The following is a 16,719-nucleotide window of genomic DNA, read 5'->3' as shown; positions in this document are numbered from 1 at the left end:
TAGAAGCAAAAGAATTTATTAGTTTTCCTTATAGTATTCATTCATAGTATTTCCTTTAAGTTAGTTTATTCTTTTATACTTTAATTCGTTTTGGTTATTGTGTAAGGGATGTTAATCATAATCTATTTTATTTCGCTTCCGCACTTAGAATTAATATATATACATCTCCTTTTAATTTTCGGAGTCGTTACAATTATATTTGCAATAGAGTTTCTAATGTGATTTAACCTTTATCAAATTGATTTTTTTTATATCACCCATGATATATTTGCTATTGAGTCACTCTCAGTTTATTAAATCCATGATACTTGCTTTTGGGCAACTAAATGGATAAATGAGCCAAAAATAATTCTTGTTGGTAGATGATTTGGTCCTTAACATCTTTCTCAACTTGTAACTAGCCTTCATTCTCATAATTGAGAAGGATAAATTAGTCATTTTAGCTTGTAAGTAATCTATTAGTCACAAAATCTTAATTTTTATCTTATCCATGACTCCCCCATTTTCTTTAGATTGGTTCACTTTCAATTTTTATTTAAAATTCTTTGGGCGTCGATCCTGAATGATATTGCATAATAGAAAAATTGTACAATAGAAGAAAAAGAGATGAAACAATCATTTTGATTCGAATTATTGTTTTAATTTATAAGTTAGTGAGTTATATAAGCTTGTGAAACTTATAAAGTTTGTAAAAATAAGCGAAAAATGTATTTAGTTAGTAGATTTTTGTTTGATTAATAGATTTTTCGTAAATAATAAATATAAGTCAAAATATTCATAAAAAAAATATTACAATCTATATATATATGCATGAACAAAATTTAATAATTTTTAACAAGGACATTTTAGTAAAAAGTATAATAATCAAAATACACTTTATTGCATGACTTATAATAATCAAAATAAATATCTTAAATACTTTTTTCCTTATAAATTATCAACTTATAAATCAAAATAAAAATGAACATACTTTGCATTTTTTTGGAGTTGAATTTATGGACTAATTAGAGAAAGAAAACTAAAGAGGGAACAACTAGGTGAAGGAGCCGAGCCGAGCCGAGAGAAAAAGTGGAGTAGGTCTGTCTCTGCACAAGTGCTCTCGTCGATCAAGAACGTCCAAATCGCCGATGCTACGAGAATCGCAAAGGGCCTATTCCGGTGCTCTCCACGTGTCCTTCTCCGATTGGCGAATCACTCTTTTCAGAACATCACTGTTTTCTTTTTCTTATTACCTTTTTAATTTAAGGCCTGCGCCGGAGCAGATACTCGGAATATCTCCTTTTCTTGGTCGGAACTCTGTATTTTATACGAGAGGGAAAGTGCCTTACCACGTTTATCACTTCCTTTCTACTCGAGGTTTTCCATTTCTATATTCGACCTCAAGTTTCAGTCGACGTCTACAACACCGCGACATTTTCTTCATGATTAGATGCTAGATTATTAGCTTTTTTTTTTAATTTTTCTTTGGGAAATTTTTTGGCGTGGACCATAAGTTGCTTTTGTCTTTTTTCTGTTTCTTAGCTTATTGTTTCTTTTCTCTCTTCTTGTGTGTGTGTATATATAATTCACCGGAGGGCGGAGACCATGCTTCGAGTTCAATCGAGGTTCTGAGGAGAGAGACAGAGAGAGTTTGAAAGAGTAGTTAGTCTCCCTCACTTTCTTCTTTTGTTTTTGTAGAGTAGTGAGAAAATAAGCAGAAAGTTAGAGCAAGCATGGATTGATCGGTTAGAAATTTGAAGTGATTTTTCTCTTTTTAGGTGGTCATTTACCTGAATGCTTTATTGGGAGGAATCGGGTCTTGGTTTGCTGGTTTGACGATGTTATTATCATTGCTTGAAGTGGTAAGTACTTGTAGTTTTTAGCTGATTTTGTGGGTCAAAGACAGGGCTAGTTTTGTAAATGTTAGAGAGAGAGCGTGTGAAAATTTTTTGAATTGAAAATGAGGAATTGGGGTATCATTTGAGGTTCGACATGAGTTGCAGCGACAGTAACAGAGGATGCAGTGTAGGAGAAGAACGAGAATATGAGCCGCCAACTTTGCGGCGCTCTGTGGAGCAAGAGACCTCAACGGTTACGCAGAATGGATCAATAACCGCCTCACAGTTAACAATCGATGAGAACCTGCTGGTTGACCCGAAATTCTTGTTTATAGGATCAAAAATCGGGGAGGGTGCTCATGGTAAAGTTTATGAAGGAAGGTCAGTTTCAACTTTTCAAGCATCAGTGTTCTATGACAAAAAGGTTAAATTTTTTTAGATTGATGACCTATGTAACCACTAAATATTTGCAGCAGCATATGCAAGGTCTGAGAGCCAAGTGAAATACTGCATAAGATATAGATTGCTTTTATGATGACATATACCTTTCTTTGATTCTATAATGATACTCTCTGTCGAGATTGTGTTATGCAATCTGTAATCAGGGGGTGCTTATGTTGCATGCTATAAGGATTGTGTTGATATAACAAGCTGAAATCCTAGGGTGCATATCATTCTTTGCAAGGTAATACGTTGTAATGGATTTTGGGATCTGATGCAAGAGCTTGTACTATTAATTGCAAATGTTTCAATTCTCATTCTATTCTTCCCCCCCACCCCCCAACTAATTTTCATATTACTGTTGCATATAAAATTGGAATATGTGTTGTTTTGGTTTTACCCTTTACTCCCACCTTGAATTCCTAAGTTGATAATCTAATTTCCACAAATTAAATTCCCATCTTCAAAGAATTTGAGAGGAGGCCAAGAATTAGATTAAGTATATAAGTCATGTTCTAATTTTTCATGTGAACTCTAATATGACAACTATAGATGCAATTAACAGGGAATGGGATGAAAATTGAATGGAATCCAATCTTAGAGTCACTTGTTTGCAGTTTTTGGTAACTTTATGCAAGGATAGAGTACAATTAATGAAGAATTGGAATTATGATCGGAGTAGTTATTTTCAAATAGCTAGAGTTGATTATTATTATTTTTTATTCATTTTAATTTCTATTAAAGTTACCTTTTTCTTAGAGCCCACAAAAGGAATGCAAAGTTGGGTTTTATGTTTGTGTTCTTTCCTATTGCTTTTGAGACAGCTTCTGATGTTCTTGCTCTAAATTGTTGTTCAGTGCTAAAATGTTATAGTCAACTTGTATCAATGAGCACTAAATTTCTAAAGCTAGTTTCGCTGGTTAATGACATCGTACCTACATTTAGTCTAATGTCTTTTCAGGTATGGAGATAGAATTGTTGCAATCAAAGTGCTTAATCGTGGGAGTACTGAAGAAGAGCGAGCTGCACTTGAGAATCGTTTCGCTCGTGAAGTTAATATGATGTCCCGAGTAAAACATGAAAATCTAGTTAAGGTGAGGAATTGAGATGATGGTTTTAGTTGTCCTGAGTTTCTAGGATATTGGCCAACTTATTTTGCAAGTAGGTGCATAAACATGGTATCAACATTCTGCTCATACTGGTTCTGGACAGTAAAGGACGAGAGTTGATTCTTTATGCCCAACAGGCTTTCGATTACTTAAAAAGAAAGAAATTGGCTAATATGTTATCATTTTACTCTCTGCAGTTCATCGGAGCTTGCAAGGATCCGTTGATGGTGATAGTCACTGAACTATTACCTGGGATGTCATTGCGGAAGTATTTGCTAGGCATCCGTCCAAAGCAATTAGATCTTCGTCTGGCTTTAAAGTTTGCACTTGATGTCGCACGGGCAATGGATTGTCTGCATGCCAATGGGATTATACATAGAGATCTAAAACCTGGTACTTAAATGAACATGGTTCATCAAGTGTTTTTACGCTTAAAAAGAGATTCAATACATTGTTTTCTGTTATACTTAATAGAAAGGGCCCCTTGAAAGTTTCATTTACACTATAGAGAGGACCTCGTGAAAGTTCCAACTACATTATAGAGGCATTGTATTTTGAATTTTATTTCTCCCATCCGATTCCTTGTCTCTCCAGTTGTTTGATCTCTGTGCTAGAGAGAGAGTGTATGTGTCAATTGTCAAAAGTAACTTAATAATAAGCATGTTTTATTGTTAAGTTTGAGCTGGACTCTTGGCTTCCTTAGGTTTTTCCTTTCTTATATATTCTTCCACGGGCAGTTTAAAAGAAAAGTTATCCTAATTTGAACCGGAGATAAAAGTAACCGGCGCCTGGAGGTAACTATTCTCATGCTAAATATGACTGTTATATGTGTGTAAATGTAATGGATTCTGCTCTTTTATCAGTTTCCACTTTTGATTTATGTCATTCTTGATGAAAATCTGTTTACCGAAACCGGAGGATGGATTGCAATTTCATATGTTACTTGAGGGTATTCTATATGGTTCAATTTATATGCCTTTACTCCTTGGACTAATTAAAAATATGATGCAAATTTATCAATGCAGACAACTTGTTGCTTACAGCAAATCAGAAGTCTGTGAAGCTCGCGGATTTTGGTCTTGCTAGAGAAGAAACTGTGACTGAGATGATGACTGCAGAAACTGGGACTTATCGTTGGATGGCCCCTGAGGTATGTACTTGCTTGAGCTTAACGGAAAATCTTCTATTTTCTTTTTTCTTTTGTGAAATAACATGATATTTTTTCTCAATAAGGAAGATTTTCATGGCTCCTTTTAATTTTTCTTGCTTGTTTGATGTGTTGTAATTATTTTTTAAACCAGAAAAGAATAAGAGGAAAATATTTAAATATGCTTTTCTTTTTTAATAATTATTTCTAGGCAGCATTTTTATTTTTTTATAAGTGCACATTTGATTCGTTATGCAGCCTGTTCTTTTTTAAGGATTTTATGAGAGGATTATACAAAATCATGGATTTCAGGATGCTGAAATTCTTGTTGCAGGTTACAACTTAAACATCTTAAATTTATTCACAAAGAAATCGTGTACCAATTAGTGAATCCTTAAACTTTTGCACCAATAGTGTTGTTTTTTAATAGGGTTCATAAAAAAGGGAAAAATCACCCAGAAAGTGTGACAGCCTTTAGCCTAACCTTATTAATGTGTTTTTGAATTATAAACTTGTCCCCCTAATGGAATTTGTTAAAACTTAAAGGAGATGCCTTATCATTTTCAAAAAGGACATTGCCCTGAGTTGGGTATTAGGTGTGACCTATCAGATCAAATCACATGTGTTCTCTCCCTTCTTTTCTTCTCTCCTGATCACCCACTCATCGACTGGTTTCTTCACCAGATTGAAACAGTCTTCTTTCCCGAACACAACTGCACACCCACATACGACTCCTAAGAACACATACAATATCTGGTATTTTTGATAAACTAGTTGGGACAATCGAATAAAGTATGGTATGTTGGTAAAATTGTTACTTTACCATATGTTTTACATTCCCTGAGTAAGAAGATAATAGACTTTTGTACTTCCATTTGATACTACACTAAAAAGGACGAGTAGTGTTATTCGCACTCCTTCAATTTGATAATACAAAGGAGAGATGAGTGGCTGTAGTATTTTTGGGACTATACATATCGGTTATAAGTGGAGAAATGACTATAATTCTGTTGAATTAATATATTTGAAGTACTAATACAAAGTAATAGTATATTTATAATATGTATTAATGTGGGACTTTAAACAATATTTTCTTATTTTCTTATAATAATAAAGTAAACAAAAAAAATATATTATTAATATGATGGGTACAATCAATTAAAATTCTAAATATAATAATTTTTTGAAAAATATGTACCATACAAAAAATAGCTGTGGAAATCCAATCACTCAACCTTTTTGAACTAGCAGCATACTTAAAAAAACTTGCAGGAACTAGGTTTGGCTTTTTTGGCCTAAATTGTACAGGATAGCTGATGGAAAGAATGGAAAGTCGGGGAGTTCAGTAAGGGGAATTGGGGGTGTATACTACCCTCATTTTCCTTTAGGGTTGTTAATTAATCTGTCTGGACCAATTAATAAGACTAATCTGGACCTAAAAACCGGTTCAAACCTAACTGAGGTAGTTTTGGTCTACTCGTTTTTGGTCCAAATATTTAAAAACTCAGTTCCTTGTCAAGATCGTATATGCACATTTTGTTATTTTTATTTTTAATGTGTGTTTAAATGTTAATGTTGTATTTGTTTTGATGGTTTTGTTTTTTAGTTTTATAATTACAATAGTTATATAGAGATTTCTTTGTACTTCAAAAAAAAGTTATATAGAGATTTCTAATTTTTTTGTTTTATTTAAAATATTTATAATGTTAATTTTGAACTAATATATGAGAAAAAGAAAAAAAAAAGTACAAGGATCGGGATGAGCCAGTCTAGTCAAGTCTTCTTTTTCTTCAATTTGGTTTTCAGTTTGAAATTTTGGAGAGGAACGCTCTCTTAAAAGTTAGACATGGACACCTTCTCCCTACTCCTATCCACCCTTTTTGCCTTTTTAAGGAATGGTCGAACCAAAGTCATCCTACAATAGAGGAATAGAAGAAATATGGGGAAGAGAATAGAGGAAGAAAGGGAATAAAAGTGGACTTGGTAAGGAGAACAAGAAATATTAGACAGGCGTAGGTACAAAGAGAGGCAGATAAAATCCTAAGCAGAAACATGAAAATTATTTCACAGACTGAACGAATGTTAGAGTTTCTCAGTCACAGATAGAATAGCTACTGTTGATAATTACGTCGCATCTCTAAGTATACAACTCGGAATGATGTGAAACAGAATTGACTAAAAAGTTAAATTTTTGAAGTACAGTTTTACATAAGTTATCACTCAAAATGGAGAAGAAACCTACAAGATCACAATTTAAATTTTGAGACAAGAATTTTTGGATGGTTGATATGCTACCAATATAAAAGATCCCAAAACTTTAGAGATGCAAAATAAATGCACTTGCCACTTTTTGGAATCTAAGACAGACATCAAAAAATTAGGATAGTCCATCGCTTAGTAATATCCATCAGAGAGATGCACTACAAAAAGAGAAAGCACAAAGATTATTAATCCAAAATTAATAATATGTTCAAAACACTCGTGCTCATCACATAAATGAACTTAAGTACTTACTCTAGTCTTGGAACAACCCTCCAAGTATAAGAAAGTGTAAAAGAAGGATTCAATTCATGTATATATGCTTTATGGAAGTTTTAGAAGACTTTTGATGAAAAACTAAGTTTATAATACTTGCTGGAAATTTGGTTATAGTCTAGTGGTTGTAATAAGCCATATTCACAAACCCTGCCCCCTCGCCCATCTCAACTCATTCATTTTCTTTTCGGATTCATTGAGTCCAATATGTTTTATGATGTTTTTCAGTCCTTGATTGAAGTTTCTCTACTAATTGCTTAACTCTTTCATAGGAAGTGCATATTTCATAGGAAATGACCTTATGTTCCCAATCAATATCTTCTGTGTGATTCGTGTTCATGTAGTGTTGAATAGTTAACATATCACTCTCATCCACATACATTGCATTAGCATCATTAATTGGTTACATAATCAAATTAGAAACTTTAGAGTCTTGTTTTCATTTGTGCAAACATCATAAATTGGAGAATTCGAATCTGTGACAGTATTACCAATGGCAGAGATCATTTTCTTCTTGATCTTCCTAACAATCCGAATCTGCAACGTTCTTTAAGTTGTCTCTTTAGTTCATCCACCTCCAAATCATGGACTTGACTCTCATGAGCGTAGATTCAATGACCACAAAAAGGCATTACTTTGCATCTGATATGAAGCACATGAAAGTAGGAGTAATTTATGTAACTGAGTTGTAGGCAGAATGGTCACCATCGATAGTTAGTTCATATCCTTAAGTATACAACTCAGAAAGACGTGGAACAAAATGAAGTGTAAAAATTAAAACTTCTGAACTTCTATTTTGGGTAGAATCAATCAAAATGGAGAACGAAGCAATTGCTTTGAAAGCCTATAGAAATCATGACCTGATCATTTTCCGAAATTAATGAATCATTGGGATATAAGCCACCACTCTTTGGATATGGCACAAATGAACTCACCACTCTCTGGAGTCTACCAAAGTGAAATCAACTAAAGAAATAAACAACAAAATAAGAAAGTAGAAGGGTTATTCAATTTCAATTGCTTTATAAAAGTCTAAAAGACTTGGCTGGGAATTAAGTGTATTCTTGGAATTCCAACAACTCTAAGCTATTTGGCTTCAGTTGATCATATGTTATTGTCGAAGTACCCAAATTAAATGACACATGAAGAAATGCATGCAAGACTTACATGTGTTTCCATGGACAATTGATTAATCTGATTTGGGCTTAAAGTGAAAGCCAAAACATGTTGGAAAAATTTGAGCTTGTTCTCGTACACTGGCAGCAATAAGGCCATTTTCACGTTCTTTTACTTGGCTACTTGTTAGGCTGTTTCATGGAATGCACGTGACATCAATATGCACCAACTTCTCATAGTTATAAGACTATAAAGGATGTCAAGTGCTCATTTAATGAGGATAATGAAGAACAACCAAAAGTTAAAGCTAAGGGTAATGGGATGAGACAATCTTGTCTAAGGTAACCCTGTCAGGTAAGTGGGTAATCTCAACAGAGGAACCATGGAGAATGAAGGAACTGCAAGAAGGCTTCTTGGCAAGGGTTCTCTTAGAGTTGATAATCATCGAGCTATGGAAAAAGCGGTAATTATTGTGAGAGAAGGGGTTATGGTGGTTGTAGATGAATTAGTTGAACTAGGGTAAGGGTCAGATGACTAGGAAGAGAGGGGAGAGGCTTGATTTTGTGGCTAGGACCCTACAATTGCTAATAGGTTTGAGATTTTAAGGCATATAGTGGTGGCTAGGAACTCTAAGAATTGATTTTTTTTTAAGCAACTAAAGTCCAGATGAACAAGTTTAAAATGAATGAAGCAACTGGAGAGTGATTGACCACGACACAGTTAATTTTTTGGTGGGTTGGCTAACATGTGAATGTGGTGCTTAGGTTAGTTGTAAAGCAAAAAGCGAAAGGATGTGGTTAACGCTATGCCAAAGACAGAGAGAAACAACAATTTGTTATGATATATTTCTCTGATATTAAGTTTCTGTTTAATTTTGTAAATATCGATTAAAAAGTAGATTTTTTTATTGAAAAGTATGTAGCTATCCATTCACACGTACTAAATAGGTGCAAAACCATATACAAAAAGCTATCTACATATTAATCAGAATATCAATAAGGTCTCCAAATCCTCAAAAGAATAAAAATTATGATTCCTAATAAAAAAATCTAGGGTCTAGAACTAGCTATCCTTAACCTTATTAAATTTGACATCTGTGTCATCAAAAACTCTCATGTTCCTTTCTTTCTACACCATAAAAAAAATAGTAAGAGGGATAAGGCTCACATGTCTCTTCTCACCTTTGATCCCTTTCTACATCCCAAGTTTCCTCTCTCTTTGAACCAGTCATTATCCAATTAATACCCAAGAGTCTGTAAGCAAGAGTCCATAATTTAAATGCAAAAAGACACTATAGAATAGATGATTACATGTCTCTGCATCCTTTTTGCACATATAACAACCATTCACCAAAACCGTGCCCTATCTGTTCAGCTTGTCCAAGGTTAAGATGCAATCCCTGGTAGCCTTTAAAGCGAAAGAAAAAAGCAACTCTTGGCAATGCATCGACCTTCCAAGTTTGTCTATAAGGAAGCCTCTTGCAGTAGTCTCTCTCTTAGTCAAATAGTTATAGAAAAACCTTACAAAGAAAGATCCTTAATATTAAGGCTCCTTAGTGGATTGTCTCTACTCCCATCAATCCTAACTCTGTAGTTTTCTAATCATTGAAGTTTTTCATAAGCTCCACAAACCACTCATCGAATCCCATAGTGTTGGTGTAGGCATCTTGTATCAAGGCATTTTAATTACGAGCATCTTTGAGAGGACCCCCTTCCATCAAATTATCATGCCATAGCCTAATCCTATCCCCATATTAGTCCTCCATCTAATGCAATTGTTGAACTGTCTTCTTCCCGTGCATATTTTTTCCCATAACCCATTGTTGTGAGGTTTAGACGTCAACCTAGTGAACCAACATCTTTCCTCAGCACCATATTTTGCCTCAATTCCCCTCTACTAAAGACTGCCATCTTCCTTTATGAATTTTTGTAGCCATTTCTCCTGAAAAGCCGGTTGACCTCCATCATAGATCTCAATCCCTGCCCACCAAGATGAAAAGACTTTTTAACCTCGTACTAAGCCACAAGGTAAAATTTCCTCTTTTCGTTAGAATCACCCCATAAAAATCTATATTGTATGGACTTTAGTGTCTTAGCAACGTTCACGTGGATTGTCATGAGAGACATGTAGTAATTGCTTTTAGTGAGGGTGACTCCTTCATCTCCCCTCCCTCCCTCCATCCCTCCCCAAAAGATAAAATGTTTTTTCACCAACTAGCCAAACATTGTTCAAACCGAGGCACCACTAGATCCCAAGTTAAAGCTTCCTTGTATTTAGCCCCCCAACGGTAGTCCCAACTTGATTGACAAATTAACTCTTTTACATCTAAGGATACTAGATAATCTGTTAGCAGTATCCCATCCATCTCCAATTCTTATGAACTCAGACCTGGCATAACAATGATGAACAAAAATCGGGACAGGGGTCACCTTGTTTGAGACCTGTGGTGGCCCTGAAAAAATATGATGGCCCCTTAGTTACCATAACATAAAAGGAGGTCATAGAGATACAACATCTAATCCACTTTCGCCACATGAAAACCAGAAATTCTGAATTTACATGGTCATAGGCTTTTTCAATGTCAAGTTTGCAAAGGACCCCCTCAAAATTCGTATGTTTTAGCTCATCCACAATCTTATTTGCAATTAAGATCACAACTAAAATTTGCCTACCTCCCACAAAAGCATGTTAACACTCTCCTACAACTTTTTCCATCACTTTAGCTATTTTTCTTGCCAAAAGTTTAGCAAGAAGTTTATACATGATACCCATAAGACTGATGAGTCTGAAATCCTTAATGCTCGTTGCCTCTGTATTCTTAGGAATAAGAATTAGAGAAGTAGAATTTAAACATCTGACGAATTGTCCTGTTTCATGGAAATTATTAAAGAGTTCAACAATGTCCTCCTTTATCACATGTCAAAATCTCTGAAAGAACCCATATTGAATCCATCAGACCCAGAAGCTTTATCCTTACTGTTCATCACGCTTTCATGAATTTCTTCGTAAAAAAACTTTTGCACAAGAGCTGCACGGGTGTGATCATCTAGTAACAAAAAATTCAAGTCATCCAACTTTAGTCTCTAGCTTATTGGACTGTTAATGACAAAATTGTATGGTCTATCAATGTCATTCGGAATTTGAATGATTGGGAGGTTGCTGAATATGAGGGTTTGATGAAGATGCTGGTCGGGCAGGTGGTTGACAACAAAGTAGACCGGATTGTATGGAAATTTGAAAAAAGTGGTAATTTCTCATTCAAGTCTTACGACAATCATCTTAGCAGTAAAGTGAATGTAACGACATATAAGTTTCTAGCCAAAAAAATTTGGAAAGCGAAGGCTCCACCCATATTGCTTTTTTTTTTGCTTGGGAGGCATGTGGGAGAGGATTTTGACATTTGAAAAATTGAGAATTGGAGGTAGAGTGATGGTTAATGGCTGTTATTGCTGTTTGCAAGGGGAGGAATCGTGTAACCATCTCTTATTATGGTGTCCGTTAGTGTACAGCTTATGATGTTTGATCTACTGCCTCGTGGGGATTGATTGGGTTGTTGCGGGGTCTGTTAAAGGAGAATTATCAGCGTGGGACGGGCTTTATGTTTAAAAAAAGATTGTTAACTTGATTCTTTTGACTATTTTTTGAGTCATTTGGAAGGAAAGAAATGTTAGGGTTTTTGATAGTATTGGGAATAGTTCTAATAGATTAAAAGATAAATAAATTCATTATTTTGGTTTTATTTTGTCAGAACATGACATTATTAGTGATGTAAATTTTGGAAATGTCATTGATATGCCAATATGATGTAAAGCTTTTCTACATGGTTGGTACTCCCTGTTTTTGGTGCCTTGTTAATATATACTGTACTTTTTATTTTTATTTTTAAAAAAGCATTGACCCCCTCCCTCAAATCTTCATTCCCCTTCGCCACACCTCCATCAATCTCCAACTCTTCCACATTGCTAATCTTTCTATAATGATTAGTCATACCATGAAAGAATTTTGTATTTCTATCTCCCTCTTTTCTCGCGACTTTTGTCCATGATATTTCTTCCATTTGGATTTTGTTTTCCAATTAAACGCGGTTAGATTCTCTACGGGCTTGATTAGTGGTAGACAAAACACCTTCCCTGTCATTCTATCAAGGCTCTCTAATTTCTGAAGTAAGAATTGAGTAATAGTAGATTCTCACCCCCACTTTTCTTTATACCATTTCTTAATTTTTTCCTTGACTGCCCAAAACTTCTTAGCCACCCGATTACTTATCTTGCCCTCCATCATCATGTCATTTCACCAATCCCCGATCCTCTCCTGAAACCTTGTAACTTTAAGCTACTTATCCTCAATTCTGAAAGGAGAAGGCCTCATTTTATCCTATCAGAATCCAGGCAGATTGGGAAGTGATCAGAGATGGTTTCTTGTAACAGTCTCTAACACAGTGTGGAGCACTCAAGTTGGCAATTCACCGATACAAGGAATCCATCAATCCTAGAGCAGACAGGTTCTAATATATGATTAAATGAAGTCTATTTGCCTTCAACAAGAGGCAAATCCATCAATATTTAGGCTATTAAATGTCACTAAAACTCCTCAGCATAAATCCTGTAAAACTTATCCCTTTCTGTGTATGCAAAATCACATTGCAATCTACACCACCCATGGGACCTCCTATTTTCTTTTACATTCCTCTAAATCCTCCTGGAAGTTACCTCTCTCCCTACCCTCATCCCTGCCATATACTCCAACGAATTACCTACCGCCTTCATTTCCTCTATTCTCAAGTAAGTACAAAATGGCACAGTCCCCAATCAGGATCTTGGCACCTTGAAGAGAATTCTCATTCCACAAGATTACAACCAGATCAGTAGTCTCATCAACAGGTAGCTCCCTCCAAACAATCTCCCTAATCTTCCATATACTGTGAGCCATTCTGTCCAAGAAGGAGCTTACTTTAGTTTTTTGGAGACAAATAACCTCAGATTCCACCTCGTCATGCACCCATTATCATTAACCTTTTCTTATAATCATTCATTCCCCTTTATATTCCAAGAGATAATGTGCCCTTCATATGACAAGTTTCTCTTTTCCCCCCTCTCCCTCTCCCTTCTTCTCCCCTTTATCACAATTAATTGTGGATTGCAGCCTATTTAATTCTCTGGATTTGTCCACCCTTGTTTTTCTTTTTGTGGATAATGCTTGGTTTCCATCTCTTTTTTCCTTCCTTCTCCTTTCAATCTCTTTAAACAAATTCATGGTCTGATCCTTAAGACCTTCAAAATTTACCCCTAGCAACTTGCTAATTCTTTGAATATTTTGAATGACATGCAGCAGCTTTCCTATCCACCAGTCCATTTTTGGTATTTGCCCCTTCAACAGCCAACACAGTTTCTTGTAGCTCTAACCCTCTTTCTCCATTGGTAACTCCCTCTTTCGCACCAGCATCAAGTGGAATCACCGCCAATTGCTTGAACTCCAGCTCCCTATCATCTATCCTACCCGTACACTTCCATCCCACGCTTCTCCTCTGATTGCATAACCAATTCCCTCTCCTTGTCCCCCTTCCTGCTACTCTCTCCCATCCTTTTGAATCTACATCCTTGTTGGAAGATGTTGCACGATCCATCACCGCCTCCCACTTGCCACTCTCCTCAATTCTCAACTCAAGCCCTTTTTGCTCACTACAAGCCACTGGCTTCCATTCTCTTTGCTGGCCATTTTCACTTGGTTCAATCCATTTTCCTTTCTCAACCTGACTCACTTTCTTCTTCTTTTTGGGCCAAATCAATTTACTGAGCTTGCTCCCATTCAGGGTCTTTTGATTGATGAAACAACACCTACTTCCTGCATATTGGTGAAATTTGAGTTTTACTGACCCAGTTTGAACTCGGACCTTCTCTTCCCCACCCAACTCTCCTCTCTCCTGCTCTCCTTCACCACTTCATAATACCTCCTCACCTCCCGAACTTCCGATGTCACCTTCAGCTCCACCTGACAACTTGGGCACTTCACTGCGCACGGGGTTTAGTTTGTATCATGGCCTGACTTTTCTTCCCCTCACTAGCCGTGCCCAGCCTTGCCTTTTCCAAGCACAAATTGCTTGTTTCTCTATGTTCAGGTGCTCTAAACTTCCTCTTCACTATCTCGTGCATGGCCATCATCATCCTTCACCACCCTCTCGCCTGCTGAAAATGCATCTGTTTACATTTGCTGTCTGCTCTGCGGTAACCAAAAACTTCCCTCTACTGCTCCCTCCCAAAGCCAACGGAGCTTGTGGTCTTTGCTGGAAAAATTACACTTCCAAAGTTTTCCCCCTTTTGTCCAGTAAAATTCCTGCAATGCACCTAGGAGCCACTCGAGTTTCTCCTCCCTAAAAGAGAGTCGATTTGAACCCTTTACCATTCTCACTCACCACCGTTATACCTTCTCCTCACTTCCTCGCAATTCCAATGTCAAATGTCTTGCTTAGATGACCAGGAACTTCTTGGTTGCTGGAAGCACCATTCCTCCCCACGGCTCACTGATGCCACAAGCAGAGAGGACGAAAAAGTGGTCATCTAATACAAGGGCTAATAGGCACTTCCGTACAGATTATCTCCTTACAGATTCAAAGTGAGAAAGGATTATGATTTGTTATCCTAGCACAAAAGATGAACAGTAAAACTAATATTAGATTGATTAGATAATAAAATTATGATACGTGTTAACCAAATTTTTAGTTAATTATAAAAGATTTTAGATCTTTTTCAGCTCACTAACATTATTTTTGGTTTCTTAATATGAATAAAAAATGGTATTATTAGAGAATATTATTTTAGAGATTTCAAAATAATAAGCAGGCGTGCTCTGTGAGTAGTTTTTTACTGGGGAGGGCAATTGAAAGGTAAAATCCAAAAGTTATCTTGAATCTCGTGGGATTTGAGTAGTTTTCTCCCCAACTCCCCACCCCCAAAATACATAACATCAGTAGATGAGTAATGTCATACGGTGATGATATCTGAATTTCTTGACACATTAATTAATTAAAAAGACAAATATATGATAGTTTTATCTAATTTATCTTATTATGAAAAGTAATATATGTAAACATTTTTGAACAAAATATTTTACAGATTGTGGTATTTAATATCGTTACTCATTTCTGATTTACTTTAGGGAACCACCCTTTTTTTACTTTTGATTTGGAATTCAGCATGTTTATTTGATGGAATGATTGAAGATGCTTTCTTTTGACAAGGTAATGCATGTAAATAGGATTATTTTGGTATTCTTCAGAAACTAAAGTTAATGTGTCTGTGCAGTTATATAGCACTGTGACATTACGTCAAGGAGAGAAGAAACATTATAATAACAAGGTTGATGTGTATAGCTTTGGAATTGTGTTATGGGAATTGTTAACAAATCGCATGCCATTTGAAGGAATGTCCAATTTGCAGGCTGCTTATGCTGCTGCTTTTAAGGTCGAAGAGATTGCGTCCATCTTTTTATCACATTTATTACCATGTAGAATCCAAACTGTTTGTGTTTCTAACTGATTTCTGCTTGATTAAGAATGTGCAGCAAGAGAGGCCTAATCTTCCAGAGGATATATCTCCTGATCTTGCGTTTATCGTACAGTCATGCTGGGTTGAGGACCCCAACATGAGGCCCAGCTTCAGCCAGATCATCCGCATGCTCAATGCTTTTCTCTTTACTCTCTCACCACCCTTGCCATCCATGTCAGAGTCTCTCACCAATGAGGCAGCAGCAACAAGTAATGGTACCATGACGGAGTTCTCTGGTCGACAAAAAGGGAAGTTTGGCTTCCTCCGCCAACTGTTCATGGCTAAGAGGACAAGGAACTTGCAATGAGGGGGTAAAATTTTGTAGCAGCTTTTTGTCCCAGCTGAAAGTTGGTATTTAATAGCAGCTATGTTCTCTTAATGTATCTGGGTATAATTACCTTACTGATGATTACTAGCAACATATGAAAACTGATGAAAAGGAAATGATGCTGGCCTAACACGTTGAAAATAAAAAAGAACAAATAGCCAGCTCCTCACATTGTCTAGGTTGACTCTGTTGTACAGGAAATACATGGTTTTCAGACAATTTTTCTGTTCACATGGAAGTTGCTCATTTTGGGAAAGATGCAATTAGCAATCCAAAGTTCAGTGTTTGTTCTCAACGAAAGTTAATAGTACTCTTATGAAATGATGTTAGAAAGCAATCAGCACTCCAATTTCAGAATGTGTACTTCATCCTTAATAATTATTTGGAAGGTTAACTACATGCATGTTGTTTGGTGGGGGGTAAAGCGTTATATGTATTGTTATGTCTTTATTGGAACGAACAACATTTTTTTATTTGCGTCCTCGATAATCATTGGAGGCGTAGAAAACAGCTCCTTCCTTGAAATGCCCATAGAATACTTGAAGTATCTACGGATTCACAAATATGGTACTAGGAAAGAAGTACAAAACAAATAATAATAATAATTCTCTCGACCAGAATAAGAAAATATATTTATTCAAAATAATTTATATCTAACATTATTCTATATATATTGTTAGTTTTA

At 35.8% G+C, this 16,719-nt stretch overlaps 1 protein-coding gene across 2 annotated transcripts; it reads left to right on the top strand.

Annotated features, from left to right (window-relative positions):
- The first annotated feature begins 1,001 nt into the window (after positions 1–1,001).
- On the top strand, positions 1,002–16,265 carry LOC110824531 (Protein kinase superfamily protein). Of its 2 annotated transcripts, XM_088221714.1 has the most exons (7): positions 1,002–1,641; positions 1,758–2,198; positions 3,220–3,352; positions 3,565–3,760; positions 4,393–4,517; positions 15,464–15,622; positions 15,714–16,265. In XM_088221714.1, exons 2-7 carry the CDS (start codon positions 1,972–1,974, stop codon positions 16,011–16,013), a joined length of 1,140 nt encoding a protein of 379 aa, XP_088077840.1. In that variant the 5' UTR covers positions 1,002–1,641; positions 1,758–1,971; the 3' UTR covers positions 16,014–16,265. The 2 variants fall into 2 exon arrangements, with proteins under 2 accessions (XP_088077840.1, XP_088077841.1); XM_088221715.1 differs by having other exon boundaries at positions 1,006–2,198; positions 15,723–16,265.
- The last annotated feature ends 454 nt before the right edge of the window (positions 16,266–16,719 follow it).

Source organism: Carica papaya, chromosome 6, assembly GCF_054855325.1.
Source record: "Carica papaya isolate Zhongbai chromosome 6, ASM5485532v1, whole genome shotgun sequence".
NCBI lineage: Eukaryota > Viridiplantae > Streptophyta > Magnoliopsida > Brassicales > Caricaceae > Carica > Carica papaya.
The sequence above is the reverse complement of the archived record's forward strand: the minus strand, read 5'-3'. Positions and strand labels throughout refer to the sequence as shown.

Coding starts and splice junctions, on each gene's coding strand:
- LOC110824531 (XM_088221714.1), top strand. CDS start 1,972: ATGAGTTGCAGCGACAGTAACAGAGGATGCAGTGTAGGAGAAGAACGA. Junction 2,199..3,219: donor GGTAAAGTTTATGAAGGAAG/GTCAGTTTCAAC, acceptor ATGTCTTTTCAG/GTATGGAGATAGAATTGTTG. Junction 3,761..4,392: donor ACATAGAGATCTAAAACCTG/GTACTTAAATGA, acceptor TTATCAATGCAG/ACAACTTGTTGCTTACAGCA.